The 19,703-nt window shown below is 43.8% G+C and overlaps 1 protein-coding gene across 1 annotated transcript in view; it reads right to left on the minus strand.

Moving 5' to 3' along the window:
• LAS1L (LAS1 like ribosome biogenesis factor) overlaps positions 1 to 19,703 on the minus strand; it is a 384,388-nt gene that overhangs the window by 65,088 nt on the left and 299,597 nt on the right. The window contains exons 11-12 of the mRNA XM_078640120.1: positions 18,477 to 18,826; positions 16,024 to 16,174 (exon numbers count right to left, since the gene is read on the minus strand). Coding sequence (XP_078496246.1) covers positions 16,024 to 16,174; positions 18,477 to 18,826 — 501 coding nt within the window. The remainder of the gene's footprint in view (positions 1 to 16,023; positions 16,175 to 18,476; positions 18,827 to 19,703) is intronic.

The following is a 19,703-nucleotide window of genomic DNA, read 5'->3' on the forward strand; positions in this document are numbered from 1 at the left end:
ATTTATCGATTTACGTCAGATGCATGTGGCTATTTAGCCTTCTGAAATGTTTTAGATCACTAACTCATACCTTTGAGTGTAATAATTTTTCTTTCAAAAAATGACCCTGGACTCGTGGTTTTATGAGTAGCTCTTGTTGCTTTGTAAAATTCTCATGTGGATATCTTCATATTTAGTGGTTAGGAGAAATGTGCATTTAGACAGTATTTCCTACTTACATACATGTAAATACGTTTCCTTGCAGAGCGAGAAAAAAAACGTGTTTGTTTTAATCAATCAATCAATCATGCCATTTATACAGCGCACTACATATCTGCGAGGGTCTCAAGGCGCGCGGGGGGGGGCTGTTGGGGGGGTGGTGCTAGTGGTCGAATAGCCAGGTCTTGAGGAGTCTTCTGAAGGCCGGTCTTGGGTCTGCCGTAGGTTGGTGGGGAGGATGTTCCAGGTCTTAGGGGCGAGGTGGGAGTAGGATCTGCCACCGGCGGTCGCTCTTCGGATGCGGGGGATGGTGGCGAGGGCGTGGCTGGCAGAGCATAGCTGGCGGGTGGGGGAGTAGAAGTTGAGTCGTCTGTTGAGGTATGCTGGGCCGGTCTTGTGGAGGGCTTTGTGTGCGTGGATGAGGAGTTTGAAGGTTATCCTCTTGTCGATGGGGAGCCAGCGCTGGTCTCTCAGGTGGGGTGTGATGTGGCAGCGGCGGGGGATGTCGAGGATCAGACGTGCGGAGGCGTTCTGGATGCGTTGCAATCGTCTTAGGAGGTTGGCCGACGTTACTGCATAGAGGGCGTTTCCGTAGTCCAGCCTGCTGGTGACGAGGTCTTGGGTGACCGTTCTTCTTGTCTCAGTGGGGATCCACTTGAAGATCCTGCGGAGCATTTTGTTTGGGACTTGTTTCCACCCAAACTGAACCCAATACTTTTTTTCTGAAGTATATTCATACAAATTTTTATCTATATAATTCAGAACTCTCAACCTATGTTGGGGACTCTAAAATTCACAATGGAAGCACCCTGCTGGACTCCATGTCACAAGCCACATTCTAACCCCTTTCTCAGTCCTATAACTACAAGAAATCAGGCCAAGTGGCGGATTTAAAATTCTGGTAAATTGCCTATTCAGTTTTAAAAGATGGCATACCCGGATTAATTGACCTTTGCTTTTGGCATGGGCGAGCTGGGCCCAGGGCACCCGAATATGTTTCTACCATTCACCTCCATGGACTCTCACCCCCAGTTTAGCAAATTAATAGATCATTAAAGTGAGTTGTGACGTGGCAAATGTGTTAAAAAGCTACTCTTTGGTTTGAAGTGTACAGCCACAGCGTGGGCACAGACAGCAAATAAAGGCCCCCCACAGGATCACCGACGGGAAAGAGAGAGGGTGAAGGGTCGGGAGGGCCGCCAAATGCAGTTTGGCCAGGGGCGCTGAGAAGAAATGCCGGCCCTAACCGGGAGGTGTCGTTTTCGCAGGTAGACGACACTGAGCATCAGAATACAAGGTCAGCGAGTAAAAGGCTTTGTGAATCGGGCTCAGAGGAAATCGAGAAAGTTCTTCTGTTTCCCAGCAAGGTACGCAGAGGGAATGGTTGGTTTAGGCCGACGGCGGAGACCTGCGCAGCCTTTTCAGTCTCTGCTGTGAGAACAAAGGGCCGGAGAGCACCCGCCCGCCAAGGTCAACAGAGGAAACGGGTGTGCTCTTCCGCCACAGGTGTGCTCTTCCGCCACAGGTGTGCTCTTCCGCCGCAGCGGTGCATTCCTCGCCGCTGACGTAATCCACCTAATAGTGTGGCAAATGCAGAGGTTTCGGAGGTGCCCGTGTCTGCGTCTCCGTGGGAACAATGCACTCATTCCGTTCCGCTCTGCGCCTCTATCATTATAATACAGCCGGCCGCGCTATGACGCGCGCCGCCGCGGGGCACGCACAGTGCGTGCGTGCAGAGGGCGGAGCAGGACCGGGCGTGCAGGTATCTTTTTACCGGTCCTGAAATAGCTGGCCCTGCATTTCACTACACAGGAGCACATGCCTGGCTTTGGAACGCTGCGTCGGCCCACACCGCGGGGGTGGGAGTTTTCATTCTTCTACAGACACTCTCCGCTCAACAACCCTCTACAAAGCACACTCACTCGTTCATTCATTCACTCACTCAGTCAGTCACTTCATTACTCATTCACTCCCTATCCGTAGCCATGTTCCTCCTCCAACCCAGATACACAACTCCCAGCTAGTCACTCTGCCTCTAGGACCAACCGGGCAGGTTGTGCACCACGAGTCCTTCCACGAGCCCTCACTGGGCTACCATCACAGTGACCCCACCAGAGCTGCAGTGTAGGCAACCCATGCTAGATTAGCCCTGGTACTCAAGCTAGGTGGGCACCAGGGTAGGGACTTCGGCAACCTCTGGTAGCCTAGCCCTGGTACTCAAGCTAGGTGGGCACCAGGGCATGGACTTCAGAACCCTTAGGAGCCGGGCTCTTTTAAACACTGATTGCCTGGTGCCCTTGCAGAGCACTTCTGGAAATGAAAGAGAGACTACCTATGCCATCTCCTCGGCTTACATCCCCGAAGAGGCAGCTGGCTGTAGTGCGAGTACAGATGGTGGAGGAGGTGGCAGCCTCCACCTTCCTTGGATTTTCCTGGATTTATTATCTCTGCGCAGACTACTTTTATTAATACCTTAGTGGTCCAGATTCTGGCACCCACCTCGTACTCCTGCCCAATCGTACAAGCTCGCGGACACACACGGTTACTCCATTATTTGTTGATCTTCCTACTCCTCCCCGTTCACCTAACCACCAGCCTACCACCAAGTTCCTGGCCCCTACTTTCCAGTCCAGCCTTTTAATAAAGCACTATGGTGCACACAAGGAGAGGACCGCGCTTTAAAAATTTTGATAACACTACAACAATAAAAACAAGCTCTGAATGGAATCTTTGCTTGAAGCGCATTTTCTGTGTGGCTTGCATGCAGAGGAGGTGGCAGGTTGAGTTACCTCTCCTTAGCTGGTTACCGTCTGTAGAGGACGCTGTAGAGCGAGCCTCCATCTTCATAAATGAGAGGAGAACTCCCAGCTCCATCTCAGTATTGGATCGAGAACCTCTAGCCTGGACCACCTCACTAGACCCTACTTGGGAAACATGAACAATGACGGATCCAGAAGGTTGGCAAACATTTCTTCAAGTAACACATTTACTTGAAAGTATTACATCACACACATTAAGTGCATTGTGTAATTTTCTATTTATGATCCTTTTTATTATGTGTGAGGAGGTGCAATGACAAAAAAAAGCAAAGCCGCAATGGGATCATCAGTTTACTCTGAGGTAGAGAGAAACACTATTTTATTCTTCACAGGACCACGATTCACCACAGAATACTCTCTCTCCTCTCAAATGGTCGAGGCATTGTCTACCCTACACGAAACAAACCAAACTGGCTGTTGTTTACATCCCCTCGAATTTACATACGATTAGCCTGCATCTCCAACTGTAGGAAGAGTTAAAACAATGTAATTGATTGAACTGTTACCACAGCTCCCTATCTTTAGAGCCGGAAGTTGCTTGGTTAATCAAAATAATACTAATTGGCTAAATCACATTACAGGTCTACTGAGGGAGTGATGTACATGCCTCCACTGGATCATAGCATCGAAAAGAGGCTGGTTGCTTAGAAACCTAAGTTAACAAGAGAGCCGGTGCAAGAATCCTATATACCCAAGACAGCAAAGAGAGACTAGTCTTATGCCATTTTAATCCAGGCCCATTACTGGGATAGGTGCAGGTTACTCTGTGATATCGCAACATGTTTTTTAAGATTGCAACGTTAATGTTGATTAGTGGAAGGAGGTTCAACAAGGGACAAACATGGGTTTAGGAAACGACATGGTAATATCTACCAAGGAACTTATTTTCAATTATACCAAAAGTTGGACAATTTCAAAACATGGAGATAACACTGGTTAATGGAATAATGAGAACTAAAAATATAATTGTGGGATGCTGTAACTGCTTAAAATTCAATGGGTGGTGTATGGTTTGTGGATGTGGTGAATTCAATGCTAGTAGAAAATAACATTTAAACCGAGAAGAAGAAAGCTATTTCTAGTTCGTCTGGATAGAACTTCTAGATTGCAATTATTTGAAAAACTGTTCTGGATTGAGAACTCACTATGCAAGTCATTAGTCTTCCGGTCTCCCTTTGTGCATTCGAACACTTTGTCAGTCTGTATTCAATTAATGTTAATTAAATTCTTTAGTATTCACTTTATTTTAGAGGTTGAACAATATGTAATCATTGAAATATATAAATATATACACATATAAACCTAGATCAGCAGAATGTCTTAATTACTTAAATGTTCACAATACTGTGGGTATGCATCCTTTAATGAAACTTACTGCAGTGAAGTTGAAACTCACTATAGTTAGATCATGGAAAGGGGAAGTGTAGTAGAAAGAGGCTAAAGTGAGTCAGGTAGGGAAAGCACCCGTTGCATGTGGTCCGGGGCCTTTGGTCTCAATATATATTTAGACAAAACCATGACCCGCGTGCAGTCAGACTGCAAGGTACGGCGGTCTTTAGCACCAACTGTTCCAAACACCTCTCAAAGGGGAGCGAGCGGTCATATTATAGAACATGACCATAAAATTATGGGATAAGTGCAGTCACTTTGCTTCTGTAACGCACCTGTCTTTTAGCTGCAGATTGGTAGTACCTGAAAGAGCTAGGTACGGGTAATGTAAAAGGCAATGCTGTTGATGTTCTCCTGTAGACTGCTATAGTACAGCTAATTATTGTGAGGGCTTGAATGCATTGACATCATGTCTAAATTATTATGACTGGGGTTCGCATCCCGATTTATTCGGAGGAATATATCTCTAGGATTAAAAGCAGTCCATCGTTGTTGGTACTGTATATAGCTACACCAGTCATTAAGGAAGCTCAGACATTTCCAGATGAATTGGAAAAATATAGAAAAAAACATGCACGTAGAACGTTACATGCCTTAATGATGACCGAGTATCTTGAAAAGGACACCATTCCTGTTGGTTTACAAGTACGGAATGTTGCAGTGATTTTCACTAATGATCCGAAATTCCACAAGGGATTTAACCATATCGGTGATACTTGCTCTTGCAATTGGTTGGTCTTTGGTATTGATACAGCTTTGGAGCATACTAAAAAGGAATTGGAAATCATTGCTGATCTTGAAAGAAAAATAAATAAGGGTAATTTAATCTCTGATGCCAAAGCTACCATCGAAAAGGTTAATAAGACCATTGCTGACTTTGAAAAGATTGAGCGAAATAAAAAAACAAAAAAGGTTCAAAAGGATATCGCTAACTTTAATCAAGAAAAACCACACCCTTATCTGTTGGATGAATTTTACTCACAACCTAAACAACACTTTTGAAAACTATCACCCGTGGGGTTGGTTTAACAAACATACAGCAGTTACCTTTTCTGATTTTTCAGTTAGTTCAGCTGAGGACACAAGTGAAGGCCTGGGTACCAGTCAATCAACTTCTGGATACCTCCATCATTTAGGACAACGTGGTCAGGGGAGAGGCGTGGGGAAGGGTAGACCTCCACAATGGAATTTCCAGTTTGGAGAACGACAGACTTGCAGGAAATGTTACCAACGGGCCCGCCCAAAAAGTTGAGGGTTCCCCTATTGACCCCAACTCTTCCCTTATCCCTATTTTTAATCTTTCTGAAGATGTTCTCTCATCAGCCAAAGTTGCATTACTCTGCAAAAGGCTCAGTTTTGTACCGAATGAGAAGACACATTTCTTTCACATCCAAATGAAACAATTAGAATTCTTCTGAAAATTACAGCTCAAAGTCTTATTTCGGAACAAAGAGACGAGCCTCCTTGCCAAAGGTCAATTCCCCTGATTTGGTTTCAATGTGGGGCTTAAGATCGTGGGCCATTATCGATGTGGTAATTGTACAATGTGTGAGTCTACATCTAACACGAAACAATTTTTACACGATGGAATAATGTATAATGTAAGAAACCATACAAATTGCAATTCTCAAAATAAATGTAGTTTATGCCTTGTGGTGCTCGTGTAAGTTCATCTACGTGAGTCAAACCACCCAAAAATTAAAGACTAGCCTTTAACAACACAAAAGCAGCATAAGAAATGCACAGGCCCCTTTGGTATCTCATTTCCACGAGCTAAACTAACCTGATGAAATAAAATGGCAGGTGACTGAATAAAAACAGAAATCTCTACATAGGGGCGATATTTAATAAGGGGCTAAACACTTTGGAGGAATGTAGCTTTATAATTTTACATTGAAGTAATGCTTGCATACAGGTTTATAAATGCTTTATAACTAGTCTTTCTCCTGCATGAATTGCATTGTTCTTATTTGTAATTTATTTTCATTCATCGAATTGCATTACTCTGTAATTTTATGATATCTTATGATTATTTTTTCAATTTAAGCAGTCAGACCACGATGTAACTGTATTTATTACGAGATGATGCATTTGTGTAATAGGTTATTGTATTTCATATGCCTATTTCCTTTCTAAGACATCCACGCATGTACATTTTATCGCTTTAACTTACCCTGATAAGTACAGCACAATTTACATAGAGACCGCATCCAGCTGCTCAGGTTGGGAGAGCAACCTCCAAGTGAATGCACACCCCCAAACCCCTAAAGAAAAGTATTCTGGGTGAACTCTAGTACAGCATTTTTGAATTCAGCAAATATAGCAGGGTTAGTCGAAAGGATCAGGTTGCATAAACCTTTACGTGTCCGAGGTTTAGGACATGATTTACATCCACAACTGCCCTAGGACTGATAGATTTGCTGAGGAACGAGTATTTTTCATTTAGTAATTGAGCACTTTCACAATGAATACGTTACTTACTTCGGAAGGACATCAGGAGTCGCTCCACAGGGAGGTGTTGTTCTTAAAGAGGAATACTTCAGTTTTGTCTGTGTTGAGTTTTAGGCAGTCATCTTTCATCCAGTAGGCGACGCTTCTCATGCACCTGTGGAAGTTGATCGTGGTGGTGGAAAGAGAGAGAGGATGAGCTGGGTGTCACCTGCGTAGGATATGATGTTTAGTCCATAGGTTCTGACGATGCTGACTATGCGGGTCATGGAGGCGTTGAACAGAGTAGGGATGAGCCTTGAAGGACACCGCAGATGATATTCTTAGGTTTTGAGGTGAAAGGAGGTATGCAGATTCTCTGGGTTCGACTGGTAAAGAAGGCGGCAATCAATATGGGTGCATCTTCTTGGACTCTGATGTAGTGAATCCTCTTGATAGGGGTGTGATGTTATACAGTGTTGAATGATGCTGACAGCTTAAGGAGGATCAGGGCGTGTCTCCTTGTTTAAGAAGGGTTCTGATGGCATCAGTGGCCACAAACAGGGTACTTTTGGTTCTGTGGTTAAAGCAGAATCCAGATTGTGAGGTGTTCAGCAGGTTGTTTCTCGCCAGGTGCCCTGTGAGTTGATGGTTGATGGCCATTTCAAAGATTTTGGTGGGGTAAGGGAGCGGGGACAATAGCTCTTAAGTTCCGGCAGTCAGCAGAATGGTGGCGAGCTTCAGGTTGGGTTTCATGTCTGTTGGAGCGAGGAGGCTGAGGGTGTCAGCAGTGGTGGGTTGGGGGTGCAAAGTTTTTGTAGATGGTGGAGATCTTACATAGTTCCTGATAGGGAGTGATGATGCTTTTAGTGGCTGAAGGATTGGAGAATTCTATGACGATGTTGAAGAGTACTTTGCTGTGGTTTGAACTGGCCTCAATGCGATCAGCAAGGGCGGTCCTTTTCGTCTCTTAAAGGAGTTAGTGGTAGTTGTTGAGGGAGGCCTTGAAAGATGCACAGTCAGTGGGCTCTTTGCTGATACGTCATTTCCTTTTGTTTCGCTTGGAGTTTGGTTTGGAGTTCTCAGTTTGGAGGTGAACCAACTGGAAGAAGATCTCCTTGGTTTGGTGGATTGGACAGGGCAGTTCTGTTGGCACAATTGGCGATCCATGCAGAGAAGTTCATGACAGGTGGAGAAGCGTGGCTCAGTGGTTAGAGGCGGCAGACCTGGAAGCTGAGATCAGCCGTGGACCAGGGTTCGATTCCCTGCCTCGGCGGGTCTCGGGCTCAAAAATTCCACGGACTCGATAATTCTCGTTCCGGTGCCTACTCAACTCACGGGGTCACACTCTGCGACTCTGGGCAATAGCTTGCTTAATCTCCACTACGGCCCCTCGCGGCGGGATGCCTGGCTTTCACCTTGTGGACACCCTGCCGGGGTATCTCACAGGGGAATACCAGGACGGGTTCCCTAAGCAAGCGCCGAGATGCCTACGGGTAGTCGTGCGCTATACAAGAGCGTAATCATTTCATTTCATTTCATTTCACTTACATTTGATAACGCTCTTTCTGGTCAATGCTCTATCTAACTGCAGATTCTTTACCATGAAAATATACCCCAGGCACCAGACTGGATCCAGAAAACTCAAAAGCAGTGATCCTGAACACTGGTAGGTGGGGTTGTGCAATTCCACTTCAACTAAATTCTGCTTCAGAAGTGATGACTGGAGCCGCATATGAGCACCATCCATGCCATATGTCTTAAGCTTCTTTCATGAACTCTTTCACACCCTCAGATGCAGAACTCGTCAGAAGATTCAACAAATCATTGGATGGGTTCTTAGATTCAGATCTTTTACACAAAAGAATCCATACCACAGAACGTGGAGTTGAGATGGCGACGAGGGATCTGCAGTTAAATAGAGTATCCATCAGAAAGAGCATCACTGACGATAATTAACTTGTTTTTTTATTGGATATTTCCAACTGCATATTCATCACCTTATGAATAGATACCGAAGCAGCACCTCTTAAGGTATTGGGGTCTGTTGAAAGGCTTAAAATAAAAATGCCTGCAGGACCGAGCTGTCAAAATGCCCATCTCAACAGACCAGACTGTTGCAACAGTAGCATTTGGTGAAAGTGTGCACTGATGCCCACATAGCTGCTTGGCAAATATCCAGAACAGGCAGTCTGAGCGGAAACGCAGTGTTAGCAGCCTTGGCCCTGGCAAAGTGGGTCCTTATGTCTTCTGGAGACTGCTTCTTAGCGAATGTGTTGCAGATCTAAATGCAGAGGACTATCTGTCGAAAGAAGATTCGCTTCTGCCTCACCGTGCCCTTCTTTGTCCCACTAATAGAACATCAGGTGAACCATTAGCTCTGTTAGGATTGATGTAAAAACTAAGTACCCTCTTTGGATACAAATTAAGGAGTCTTTCTTCCGCGTTTGAGGGATGAGGCGGAGCACATAATAGCTTGTCCAACATAAAAAGGCGTCACCACCGTTGGTAGGAAAACATCTTGAGTCCTTAACACCAGTTTGTTTGGGGGAAAACAGGTGGTATAAGGAAGCTGGACAGAAAGGCCCTGCAGCCCGCTCACCCGTCATGCAGATGTTAATGCAACAAGGAAGACCGTTTTAAATTTAGAGTAGTTGCCGTGGACAACTGTGCATTGGTTCAAAAGGGTTACACATTAGAAATGTGAGAACAAGATTTAAGTCTCACTGTGGCATCACACATGGCTTAGTTGGTAACCTTTACGAAAATGCATTCCGACTAGTGACTTGAAGAACAGTTGGTCCAGCAAACGTAAGAAGGCCGAAATAGCCAACAGGGAATCTTTAACTGTGCACAGAGCAAGGCCTGGTCAGCCTAAAAACAAACCAAACAAAACACATCCAACAGTTTTGCCAGCAGCGGGTCCACTAAGCAACAAACGTTTTCCAAAGCGCAGCATACACATTTTATTAAAGGACAACAACTATCTCAGAGTACGTTCAAAAGAGATACATTTTTGCTGCTGAATCTCCAAGCATGGAGGTGCAGGTTGTGCAAGTTTGGGAGCAGGACCCTGTAGTTCCACTCTAAGTGGCAGCTTGATCGGAGGATGGATAATCAAATCCGGGACTTCCAGGTACTATAATTTGGGCCCAGTCCTTACCGATCTTCTTCAGAACTCAGGGTAGGAGAGGTAGTGGCGGGAAGGCATATAGGAGTCCCATGCTGCTCTCTAGATGAAATGTGTCTCTGGGAGACAGCCTTCTTGGAAATTTCAGCACACAGAGGTTGGCATTGTGCTGGCTCTGCGGTGGCAAAGAAATTGAGGCAGGGTTCTTCTTGTTGTTGGATGATGCCCTGTGTCACTTCTGGATGTAACTGACATTCGCGATCTGCTCGACACAGCAGGCTGAGTTTGCTCATCTAGGCATTTAAAGATCCTTCCATGTGGTGTCTCGCCAGAGAGAGACCCAAATAACGCAGCCAGCTCCAGAGACAGAGAGCCTCTTTGCACAGGACTAAGAACTCCACCCCGCTTGTAGCAATACTACATGGCAGTGGTGTTGACTGTGAGATTCTTCACAGTCTTCCCTTGGTGGATTGTAGGGTGGTCTTCAACAGCAAGCTCACAACTCCAGGAAACTGATGTTGAGGCGGGTGTCCATCACAGACCACAGTCCTCTGATCTCACCTCTCCCAGATAACCTCCCCAACCCAGCAGCAACGAGTCTGTCACCACTGTCAACTCTGGCTGAGTAGAGAGAGGAGTTTGCTGCTGGTCCAGTAGCAGGTAAGCAGCCACCAGTGCAGGCCATTAGCAGTCTCCTTTTGCACCTGGATGGAATCGGACACGTTCCCTTGGTGCTGAGCTCACTGAGACTTCAGGTCCCAATGCAAAGCTTGCAAGTGCCTGGTTGGCTAGCAGAATCCAAGAGTCGAGTACACTCAAAAGCCTCAAAGCCATCCTCACTGAGACCCAGGACAGAGGCTTAAACATCTAGATCATAGCCTGCCCGAATGTCCTGTATTCGGTCCGGAGGAAAGGCTCGAAAGCACACTGATTCGAGAATGACTCCAATGAAGGGGAGCGAAGAAGTTAGGTGTGACCTTTGTAGGTTGATTGGGAAACCCAAATATGTAGGGAGGTTTAAAGGCATCGGGCGGTGGTCCGTGACCAACTAAGCCAAATCCGCCTTCAACAGTCAATTGTCAAGTTGAGGGAAGACTGGCAGCACTCATTGCCATCACCCGAGGGGCACTGGTCAGGCCAAAAAGGGAGCATGGCAAACAAAGTGGTAGTCGTCCACCATGAACTGTGGCTGTGGGTAGCATTTGTGGACGAGCAGGATGGGGACGTAAAAATAAGTGCCGGGATCCAGGGCACACAGAACCTGGGCCAGCGTGAGGATTTGGATTTTTTTTTCGTAGAAAGGAAGGGAGAATTCAGCCTAAGAAAGAAGAATCAAGCCCACTCCCTACTCCCGAGCCCAGTAACCTCTGCATGTCTCCTTTAGCCAAAAGAGTTTGCACCTCCTGGCACAAAACAGACATGTGGTCCTCCGAGAAGTGGTCTGAAGTAGACTGCAGGTGAAAAGGAATACCAGGGCAAAGTCCTGTGGGACAATCTACAGGATCCGTTGTCAAAAGTGATTTGGTGTCAATCCCTGCAGGAAGTGGCTGATCCTGCCTCCTACTTGGTAGCTGTGTGGTAGTAAGGCCACACTAAATAGGTCGGAAGGTTGTGGCCAGAGAGGCAGAAGATTGGGATGAATGCTGCTTGTGGTGGCAGGGTCATTGACAAGCGAGCCCATGGCCGGACCTCAAAAGGGTTGGAAGCCAAGTTGCGCTAGCTGAAGAGCCTGACTGCTGGTATGTAAAACCCTTGATATATTCCTGAAAAGCAACAACAACAAGGTGATGGTGGGATAGAAATATCCACCAGAGTTCTTGTTTTCAACAAGCAATCCTTTTCCGTGATGCACTGGGGGATCAGAGATTCAGACCGGCGGTCCAGTCTTTTAAAGTGCTTGCAGGGATTGAGAACGTATTTGGAGTAGCTACAGCTTTTTGGAAGTTCAGACCATTCTAGTATGGTGCATGTTCAAAGTAATTTTCTTCCAAGGAGCTAGTTAGCGGAGACAAATTATGAGATTTTGCAATGCCTGAGACATTGGGCCCTCTGCCTGACAGAGTTAGTAGTGCAACGAGAGGCAGTGAGAGGCAGGATGTCATTCATCAATAATGTCAGCTTTCTGATGCCACATATATATAACATTGATGATTCTACGCACTGATAGGAAATACCAGTGCTGGGATTTCCATCTCATTTCACAGCATCAGGGCACCTTTTTCTAGCGCGGGATGGCTAGCCGAATGTATCATATAGACAGCACTTAAGACTCCGGACAAGGAATTGAAGATATAGGTTTGAAGGTATAGTCATGGTTTGCTCTCAGTGAACCAGCTGGATTAGACCACATGATAACTTCTAAAAGAAGAGCACTGTCCAGAATCAGCAATGAGTCTGAATTTGGAGCGTGTTAGAGAGTGTGGTCATAACATACCAGATGACAGATTAAATGAAAAATCAGAGTCATATATTTTATGCAAGAGGAATTAAACACCTTCCATACTATATTTAACGGACAAATCAGTAATATGCATCAAATGTAAGGTACATGAATGTACCATCCATGTTGAATGACTGAACCCGTAGTCATTTTTTTTTAACCAGGAAAACAGGGTCCCACTATAATTAAGATGGTTCAAAAGGAAGCATACCACTGGCCATGAACGATCCACCTTTAGCGTCCACCTAATCTCAATGTTTTTAAATATCGACACACATGGAATCCACGTGTAGGTGTATAAGCTACTGAGTAGCCAAGCCGCTGTTTTATAGGACTGTTATACTGTACTTAAATACAGAATTAAAAAAATCTTTTTACATTGTAAAACGTCATCATGAGGGTGAGTGATAAAGGCACTGCCAGCTTTACTTTATGTGGCAGCCCTGTGGCTATTGAACCTTTCAGCCCTCCCCCAAAAAGAAAGCAGTGTACCACTTTTATTAAGGCAGCCGGTCTGTTGAATATTAATATCCTGGCATCATGACTGATGAACAGGTAAGGAGGCCCAGGTATTTAACAGATCTATATATTAATGTCTCTGTTCATTCATTGAATAGTAGGAGATTTGTTTTAGTAGTTTGTTTCGCCCTGGGACAGTTAAGCAAAAACCAAACACATCTGGGGAACACATTTTTTGAGTTCAGTCATAAGAGGGAAGCAGTTTAGAACGGAGGTTCTTCAATATCTTCCTAAAAATAATAATGACAAAATGGTAACGGCAAAGGTGTTAAACCTCAGAGGGAAAGAAGCAAGACATTAGAGAAATGTCCCAATGAGAATCGAAGATGTGATCACTGGTCCATCTTGAGCACGCCATGGCTCCTGTACACAAAGAGGGAGGGACAGAAGAGCATGATTCCAGCTGGTCTAGGTCCAAGGATGCATTCCAGCAAATCAGTCCATTAATTGAATGCTGGTAACAATCCGCACCCTACCCTTCTTTACAGGAAAAATAAAAAAGGCCAATCCCTGCTCCACTACTCACTGGTTCTACCTTCAGTGGAGCACCTGGCACTCCAGAACTACTCATCCACTGCCGTGGTCGTCGTCTAAAATAACACATGCATCAAAAGTCCTTGATTAGATCTTTCTGTTCAGTCTGCAATACACAATTCATTCCTGTAACAAAAGCTAGGAAACTTCACACGGTCGCGATACATCCAACAAATGAAAAGAATCAATGCGACTAACTTGTGGGCATCAGGAGTTGTAGTAGAGCTAGTGAGTGAATGGTGTGGGTGATAATCAACCCCCACTGTCTTGAAAGACGTCAAACCTAGAGAGAGAGAGGCACATTAAGGGTTCACTTTGTTTTAGCAACAAACAGTGGTGAACGGACGCTAAACGGGAAGTTAAAGTGAAAAGGGAAATGAGACTGAAAGAGGCAAAAGAAATTCAGACAGGGAAAGTACCTCACCAATTAAGCTCTGGCCTCAATCTACATCTAGAAACTGAATGGAGTGAAAGTAGACATTGGAATGAAATCAGACTAGAACCTATAATGTTCACATGACCATATGCATAAATTATTCCAAACAAATGACTTGCCCCACGGTACAACTGCTACTGCTGTGGCTCACTTTTAAATTAGTTGTGTATCAAAGAAATACAAAAATGAAAGGATAGTCAAATATCCATTTCCCGTTTTGGACTGCAAAAGAGCTCATGCAAAATGCATCTTTTCAACTTCAGGTATAATCGAAAACAAGTGGGCAAGCCTAAATACCAACAAGATTAAAAACCTCCTTGGTCTCAGGGCTAGCCTCTACACGATGCAACCTGGCCTCGGTCTGCTTATACTGCCCCCGGATTGTGGGTCAATATATGAAATCATCAGAAATCGAAACAAGTCTTAGTACTGAGTATTGCACAAAGACACTTTCCTTGGGCAGAGACTTCTAAACCCTATGTGCATCAATAGCCCTCAAAGCAAACAAACGGGGACCTGGAACAATCAATCATGCATTAATACGTGTCCCCCACGGGTCACAAAGCTTTGTAACTCCCTCCCCCGCCAGTGTTGGATTCTGTCTTGGGTTAAAGAAATGAGGCGTTGCACCTACACACACACAAATCTACTCATTGCAAAAATTATCCAACATAAGTCAGAAGTAAAAAAATGAATACAATCAAAACTAACAACAACAAAGCTTACAATGATCATGACAAACCAGATCTCTCCTGTAGCATCCAGTAGCAATAATTCCAAAATGTATCCATCCAAAGACGAACAAGCGTCCTTGACTCTCCCTAAAAGCACCCTCTTTAAAATATCTATTTGATCATCAAACCATTCTCTCTTAATGTCCTGCTCATACACTTCTTTGATCCTAATCAATGTGTCACTCCGCAGACCGAAGTTTCTAATCTCCATAAAAAACTGTTCTATATAACTATTCCTTACACCTCATCTTCATAACATGTCTAACTTCTGGAGCAGTACCAATGTATTCTTCAGAGGTAGCATTTTCAGAAAGTGCGTTGACATTCAACCTCAAGAAATGTAAAGCCATGTGTAATTCAAATAAGTCTATCCCAACTTGATGTCCGCAATCCTACATCGCCTTCCAATCCCTTGGTAATGTTTAGCACAGAACTGCTGCCCAGGTGAGGACTGCCTGTAGAAATTAGAGCAGTAACCGTGCACACTATCATTTTTTGATGTACAGCGTCTGCAGTAATGCTGGAAAGCACCCACATTTCTTTTCACAACGATAGGAGCGAAAGCAGCAACGTTTCAATGCTTCACTTCAGGATTCCCCAAAAGAAGTGCTCTAGAATTTGTTGCAGAAAGGTTAATATGACGTAGCAGGTGCACCTCCAAACAACTTTCTACTGTCAGTTCGCCAAGCATAACTTCTATCAGTTTATTCTAATATTAGTTGTTGTCATACAGGTCATTAGCGGTGACAACGAGCACATGGCATCGTACGTATCCTCAGTGCTTGTGAACAAAAACAAGCATCAAAGAGTAGATGAGGCACAGATTAGACAAATAACATTGCCAAATTCACCATTTTCAGAGCTAATGTTCACACTAAATGACACACTGAAATGTTCAGCAGATAAGGGTTAAAAGTCACTGGAACTGAATTCATACAGCGCTTACTACCCTACTTTGCTATCTTTTTTCCTATGTTTGATTTTGCTCTTGGAACAAATGTAACTTGTAACCTGTAACTCTGATCCTCATGTAAAGAGCTCAGATGCCTCCGGGTCTAGCCAGCGCTATATAAAACTCAAATAAATAAAAAAAAAAATACATGGGGGAACTCAGAGTTAGAGATTATTTCAGTGGTTCTTTGCTATTGGGTGAGTCTCACGTTCTTAGGAAACTGTTCCATGCATTTCCTCCAGTTTTTGTGTGTCACATGACGGCACAGAGATAAACTGGTACCTATGTTTCGAACGACCGTTTTTACACCTATGAATCATAGTTATGTAATGTTTGAATTGGAGCAACCAGAGACAAAAGCAGATGCATTTTCTCCAGCAGAGTTTGCCCATCAGTTGAACAGACACTTTTTAAAATAGTATGCTACATATGTAAAGCTACTTACCCTTTGGTCGTGCCATAGAAGTTGTTGTGGTCCTCTGACACTGGCTGTTCTAAAACTGACATCACATGGTAACCTTCCAAGAGAAGACAGTCAGGGTCTTCACTCTGGCCTGGTACTGTTCCCAGTGGGAACTCCTCCCACTTCTCATTCTCTACAATACACAATATAGACGAGGGTTCAACAAATTCTTAAAGGCACATGAAACTTCAAATATGAATCAGAAAATGAAAAGTTACAATAACATTAGAAACGTTAAGATTTTTTTGTGGTTCTTCCACCATTTGTTGAAACACCATCCTCAGCACTGTCTCTACTGCCAAGAGAGGCAGAAACAAAATGTTACAACCTCCAGAGCTTGAGCAACACAATTAGAGCTGTTCTGAATCCAAAAGAACACTACAGCCTTTTTTCTAAGCAACACCCAACACAGAACAGCCAAAGTCAACTATTACACTGCTCACAGAATATTCAATTTAGAAGAACATTTACAATAAAAAGATAAGTCATATTGTCCGATATTATGCCTATGAGACGCCACACACAAATACAATATAACACATAAGAAAGGAAATCTGACCAACATCCATTACAACACAGGCATATAACACCATCGATCATGCCAATGCCAAGAACACTCACTTTTCTAAGGTAACAGGGGATGGCTGTCAGACACTGTACATCAAACAAGGCCAGGAAGAAATAGGTCACTTACCTGTAATTAAATTTGTCAAGCTTTGGTACATTGCATCAACTCACATGTTTGAAATCATTACACATCGCCAAACTGGGAGTCCCAAGTGAAGCATTTAGCAGCAATAACACAAAAAAACTGTCCAAGATCCCAGAAAACAGTGGTGATTTAGTAACCAAATCACCTCATTAAAAAATCTGCAACTCCAACCAATGAGGTGAAAGCACAAAAGTCAGACAGTGGACCGAAAGCAACCAATAAGGCACGTATCACATAAGGTCACCAATTAGAGTCAGGCAATACAAAGCAATCGGGTGCAAGTCTCCAAAAGTACCCCTGTCCACGAGCACTCCCCTAGTGCCAGGGGCAACAAATTGAAAAAAACTATATCAGAGCTGCACCACTTTCAAAAAAGATCAAATTCATGTCAATAATAAATGTTCAACGAAGCAGTTGTACAAAGATCTAGTTTTCTCTTCTTTATTAGTTCCTTCCTTAAAGACAAACAGCCAACGCGTTTCGCCCTCAGGCACATGACTTCTTCAAGGCATTGAAAATTCTATATAGACCAATTGGTGTAATTGTATGTGGTAGTAACCTTGAGCATATGTGTGGTCCAGCAAAGGCGCTCCCTTAGACCAAGTCCCTTAGACAAAGTCGGGCTGCAGGATAACACCAAACACTGTGCAGCGTGACACTTCTCCCTATGAAGTGCACTTGCCAAGCTCTGGATATGTGTAAGGGAGCACCGATTGCACAAATAAAAGTACATGTTTGTGGCTATCACACCATGTGTGCTATACTAAGCATCAGTGCCACTTGCAGGAACTAAAATATTTGTCTATTTGGATAGATTAGCTTTTGCAGTGAAAAGATGATGGCAGCTGCTTTTCATCTTGCAATTAATTTGTTCAAGAGAGCACAATTATTGCATGATACTCTGAAAGAGACGAAGAGCGGTCTGTCTTCCTAAACTTCTCCGGTATCTTTATATAGAACTTGAGGCGCCTCAAAAAAATCTAGGGAATGAGGAGATTTTTCTGCTGCTGTAACAGGACCAGAGCACGTTGATATTCAAGTTCTTCCCTGTGAATACGTTTGAAAGGGGTTTTCCACATCTGCAATAAAACTGCAATTCAATTCCACCTGATTTGGGCAATTGTAGGTGAGCCATGAACAGTCCCTAGAGAATCCTGGTTATAATTGGGAGAATAGTAATGGTCACGTTAAAGAGACTGCTGCCATATGAACCATGAAGGAGCTTTTTTTAAGCACTTCTCATCTAGACGTAGGGGATAAGGAAGCACTTGATGAGTGCTACAAGTAGCGTAAAATACAGAAACTTTTCCATTTCGCCTATTATTGTTTGCAGTTGATGATGCCATGGCCTACAAAAGGATCTTGTAGCACTACCAGGAGACCCAGGAGTGTGAACCTGAGGTGTTCAGGAGCTTGGAGGAGCTTGCCCTTTCCATATGGATAATAGCTTCATTTGAGAGCAGCTAGGTACAAGTGGTCTACAAAAGTAACAACTGGATCTCGGCTATATATTTCAACCAGAGTACCTATTAAAAAATAAGCGCAATCAATTCCAGCAGCATTATAGAATTAGGGTAAAACTTAAAACTTTAGAACATTATTTGAATTAATAAATTGATTTTTAGTGGCATGCCTAGGTCATACAGGCTTAAGCGTAGATATAATAAAATATATTCAATAACGAGAAAGAGGAGATTGAATTTTAATAACACCTTACTCTTACCTGCATCAACTGTCCATGCAGAGCCTTGCAAGGCTGCTCTTTTCTCAGCAATCACTTCAGCTCTAAATCTTTGAAGATATTCCTCTGTATTAGTCTGTTCTTCCATTGTCTCGTCTTCCAGAGTCACGCTTAGATCAAAATTTACAGTCTTTGGGCTTGGACCTTTGGCACGGTTATCCTTCCTTGTTTTCCACTGTAAACTCTCAACTGTATAAATAGGTTGCTCTCTGTACTCTGCCAGTGCCTCGGAGCTGGAGAAGCACTCTCCACTTTGGGCGTAGATAGAACAAAGGTACATAAGCTTCTCTTGCGTATCCAAAGGCAACTTGGGCTTCATGTCCGTCAGTATCCTAGAAACAATACATATTGTAATCAGAATTTGCTTCTTCATGCATTCTAAATACACTCTTGGGGTACATTTTTCACAAAGAGTTTTGCTATACTACACAGGTAATTAACATATGCACCATTTGGTCCTCTGCATGTGTAGTATTACTACTACACAGTGGTAGTATACATTTACACACAGTGAGCGTTGGCCAGCCCATTAGAATATTTCTCACACTTCATTGTACTGGCTGTTCCACTTACCATAGAGTACTTGCATTTCAACGCACAAGAACAATTTTACATTTGAAAAGTGCACTCAATCATCACACGTTCAATTGTCCATGTTATAAATGTATTTTACACATACAGCAATCACGTTTTGATATTTTTCACTGGAGCAACATTTCTATTGAATATCTCTGGAAATGCTAATATTGCCTATGTAATAATCAGGGCCGGCTCTAGGCTCATGGTGGCCCTGTGCAGGGAGCGTAGGTGGGGGCCCCGGAAGAGGGGGTCCGGACGGGGCGGAGCTCAGGAAGGTGTTTTAATAATACGTTCCAAATTGAAGGGTCGGCCCGGGGAACCTGTACCAAGTCACACAAACAGAACTGTCCCACTTTGCCTTTTATATCCTTTGGCTACTTCTAATTTGAACATCTGTCTTACATACAAACATCTTTCACATTAGCATCGCCCTAGATGTTACCTTTGTATTCAGTACTAAGTATTCCAGTTATAGGCAGGGCCACTGGAATTATGCCGCAAGAAAAGGAAAATAATGCGGCATAATAGTACTTCATTATTTCGTTATTGATATACTTGGTAATAGTGTCTGGAAAATTGGTTGCACCTCATTCGTACCAGTTTAACACCCAAAAATAGCAATAAGCAACA

Source organism: Lissotriton helveticus, chromosome 4_2, assembly GCF_964261635.1.
Source record: "Lissotriton helveticus chromosome 4_2, aLisHel1.1, whole genome shotgun sequence".
NCBI lineage: Eukaryota > Metazoa > Chordata > Amphibia > Caudata > Salamandridae > Lissotriton > Lissotriton helveticus.